At 34.5% G+C, this 3,906-nt stretch overlaps 1 protein-coding gene across 1 annotated transcript; it reads left to right on the plus strand.

Annotated features, from left to right (window-relative positions):
- The first annotated feature begins 405 nt into the window (after window positions 1–405).
- TAS2R13 (taste 2 receptor member 13) lies at window positions 406–2,030 on the plus strand. Its single transcript, XM_023195211.2, has one exon. It carries the CDS (start codon window positions 661–663, stop codon window positions 1,570–1,572), a length of 912 nt encoding a protein of 303 aa, XP_023050979.2. The 5' UTR covers window positions 406–660; the 3' UTR covers window positions 1,573–2,030.
- Window positions 2,031–3,906: the final 1,876 nt, after the last annotated feature.

Below are 3,906 nucleotides of genomic sequence, written 5' to 3' on the forward strand. Positions count from 1 at the left end.
ATGGAGGGATAGTGGTGAGCACTGTTAAGTAGTGATGAGGCAGGGAATGAGAAAGATGGATGCTTTGTAAATGAGTTTCTCTTCAGTCACAGTATTGACCAAATCCAGCTTTAGCTCCACAAGAAATTGAGCACTCTTTTGAAATAGCATAGGTCTGTCTTTGCATATTTTACAAATCTTCGTTGGCTATGCTATTAGCCATAAAAGCTTCATTTAGCTACATATTCTATGAATCAGATTTTTATAATATTTGTGCCTCAGAACTCAAGCTGGTTGAATCAAATTTTCTACAACTCAGAGAAGGCAAAAATGTACAAAACAATGAAAGAGAATGCATCCTTATTTGCATGGATGCAAATGTGAGTTTAACTTTGCTTCATAATCATCTATGAAATATTCCTGCCCATGGTGAAGACATAAATTTCTTAGCTGGGGCTCAGCAGAGAAATTGAAGGAAAAAAAGATGTCACCAGTACAACTATGTGAAGATCAATCAGCAAACTTTAGAAATTTCCGCTTGACATTGAGCTAACAATGAAAGAAGGAGCAGAAAAAGGAGAAGGAAGAAGAACTCCACTGTCCACTTAAGGATATGAATAGCATTTTAGATCAGTGAATAACCAGCAGTGATATTAGACTTTGAACTTTCTCGGTTCGGACATGGAAAGTGCCCTGTCGAGTATCCTCACTCTTGTAATAATTGCAGAATTCGTAATTGGGAATTTGAGCAATGGATTTATAGTACTGATAAACTGCATTGACTGGGTCAGTAAAAGACAGCTGTCCTCAGTTGATAAAATCCTCATTTTCTTGGCAATCTCCAGAATTGGGCTGATCTGGGAAATATTAGTAAGTTGGTTTTTAGCTCTGCATTATCTAGCCATATTTGTGTCTGGAACAGGGTTAAGAATTATGATTTTTAGCTGGGTAGTTTCTAATCACTTCAGTCTCTGGCTTGCTACAATCCTCAGCATCTTTTATTTGCTCAAAGTAGCGAGTTTCTCTAGCCCTGCTTTTCTCTATTTGAAGTGGAGAGTAAACCAAGTGATTCTGATGATACTGCTGGGAACCTTGGTCTTCTTATTTTTAAATCTGATACAAATAAATGTACATATTAAAGACTGGCTGGACCGATATGAAAGAAACACAATTTGGAATTTCAGTGTGAGTGGCCTTCCAACATTTTCAGTGCCGGTCAAATTCACTATGACTATGTTCAGTCTAACACCATTTACTGTGGCCCTCATCTCTTTTCTCCTGTTAAGTTTCTCCTTGTGGAAACATCTCCAGAAAATGCAGCTCAATTACAAAGGACGCAGAGACCCCAGGACCAAGGCCCACATAAATGCCTTGAAAATTGTGATCTCATTCCTTTTACTCTATGCCAGTTTCTTTCTATGTATTCTCATATCATGGATTTCTGAGCTGTATCAGAATACACTGATCCACATGCTTTGTCAGACGATTGGAGTCTTCTATCCTTCAAGCCACTCCTTTCTTCTGATTTTAGGAAACCCTAAGTTAAGACAGGCCTCTCTTTTGGTGGCAGCTAAGGTATGGGCTAAACGTTGAGAAACCCACAATTTCATAAGCCATTCAGACCACAGATTATTGAATATTGTAGACAGAAACGGGAGTCTATGAGGAGTTTAAAAATATTTTATACTTTCCCTGGTTTCTTCTATTGTGAAGGTGGTCACCACAATTTTTTAAAATTCTTCTCTATAATAGCATCTTACCTAAGAATATTATGTATTTATGACATATATTTCTACATTATTAGGAATTTGAAACTTATTTGAGGAAATCATTGGTAGATTCTACTGTAAATTAGAAACATATACTACAGCATGCTTAGATGTTAATTGTAAATCTACAGTCTTGTGTCTGGCAATGGCTCTTCAATTCTAAATCACTCATTGGGATGGGTGATTTAGGTAATTATTTTATTATATCATGTACTCCTATTTAAATGGTGAATTACAGATAACTAGAACAGTTATTTGGAATAGAATTAAGGGAAGTTTGGACTTGCCACTATTACTATACTGATGGGTTAAAAAAAGTTTAATATGAGTAACTGCCACATAAAAAGATAAGTGTTTTTTAGGAATTGTATGTATGTGTACATACATATTTTACATTATGCCTTTTAAAATAAATATTATTGAGGCATAATTTACATATAATAAAATGCAACATGTTAGTCCACATTTCGGTTAGAGTTTTGACAATAGTATACACCTGTGTGACCACAATGTCAGTGCCCTTTGCAGTTTACCCTCTCCTCACCAGCCCTTCTTCCCAAGCAACCACTTATCTGCTCTTGGTAACAATAAGAAAGTTCTTTGATTTTTATAATTTATATGGATATAGATATATAGATGCTATATATATATACACACACACACACACACGTACAGTTATTGAGTGTGCACTATTATATATGAGGCTTCTTTAACTCAGCATAATGCTTTTGAAGTTCTTCTATTTTGTTGTATTAATCAGTAGCTTGTTTCTGAGCAGTATTCCTGAGTAGTATTGGATATACCACATTAAAAAATTTATCTTTCCTGTTAATGAACATTCGAATGGTTTTCAATCATTGGCCATTATAAATAAAACTGTATCAACATTCATGTGTGTCTCTTCTTCTGGATATACAATTTTCTCACTCTTGAGTAAATACCTATGAGTAAAAATGTCAAATTATATGATAAGTGTATGTTTAACTTAAAAAAATGCCAGAGTTCTATGGAGTGGCTGCACCATTTCATATTATTGCCAGCAATATATGAGAGTTTCAGTTATTTCACATTCTGGCCAACAGTTGGTAGTACTCTGTTTTATTTCATTTTTATTTTTTGGCCATTCTAGTCAGAATGTAATGGCATCTCATCATAGTTTTAATTCACATTTTCCTAATGGCTAGTGAGGCTGAACATTTTTTCATGTGCTTTGGGTCATTCATAAAACCTCTTTTTATGAAATGTTTGTTTAAACCTTTTGTCAACTATTTATCTTGATTCATTGCTCTCTGTTTTTGTTACTGATTTGTAAATGTTCTCTATATAGTCTCTGTATTAGTTTGTTTTCATGCTGCTGATAAAGACATACTCAAGACTGGGTAATTTATAAAGAAAAAGAGGTTTAATTGACTCAACAGTTCCACACTGCTGGAGAGGCCTCACAATAACGGCAGAGGCAAAAGTCATGTCTTACATGGTGGCAGTCAAGAGAGAATGAGAACCAAGTGAAAGTGGAAACCCCTTATAAAAACATCAAGTTTTGTGAGACTTATTCACTACCATGAGAACAGTTGTGAATAAGAAACTGCTCCCATGATTCAATTATCTCCAACTGAGTCCCTCCCATAATACATGGGAATTATGGGAGGTAGAATTCAAGATGAGATTTGGGTGAGGACACAGCCAAACCATATCAGTCTGAATATAAATTCTTTATCAGACATAAGTTTTATAAATATTTTCTGCCAGCCAGAGGCTTGTCATTTCATTTTCTTTACAGTGTCTTTCAAAGAGAGGGCATTAAAAACTTTTAATGAAGTTCAATAATCAATTATTTTCCTATAAGAAAATTATTTTTTACTTCTTTTGCTTTCAAAATTCAAAGGTATTTTATGGATCAGTGGAATAAGCATTTGCAATAAGACATAGTTATCCTTGAGTATAATGACAGAAAGCCTGATTTCATTTTCTCTACTGTCAGAACAGTTTCTTTGGTGATATCACATAGATTTTTAACAACCTGTTTCAATAGCTATCTACTTGAGCATTCTTTCTCTCTTTTATTTTCTTTTTAGAAAGGACCTCCCAAATGGGTTTGCTTAAAAATTAGGTGACAGGAGTAGTATGATCATTTTTATCATTAATTTCTCTGAACTCT

Source organism: Piliocolobus tephrosceles, chromosome 10 (assembly GCF_002776525.5).
Source record: "Piliocolobus tephrosceles isolate RC106 chromosome 10, ASM277652v3, whole genome shotgun sequence".
NCBI classification, from domain to species: domain Eukaryota; kingdom Metazoa; phylum Chordata; class Mammalia; order Primates; family Cercopithecidae; genus Piliocolobus; species Piliocolobus tephrosceles.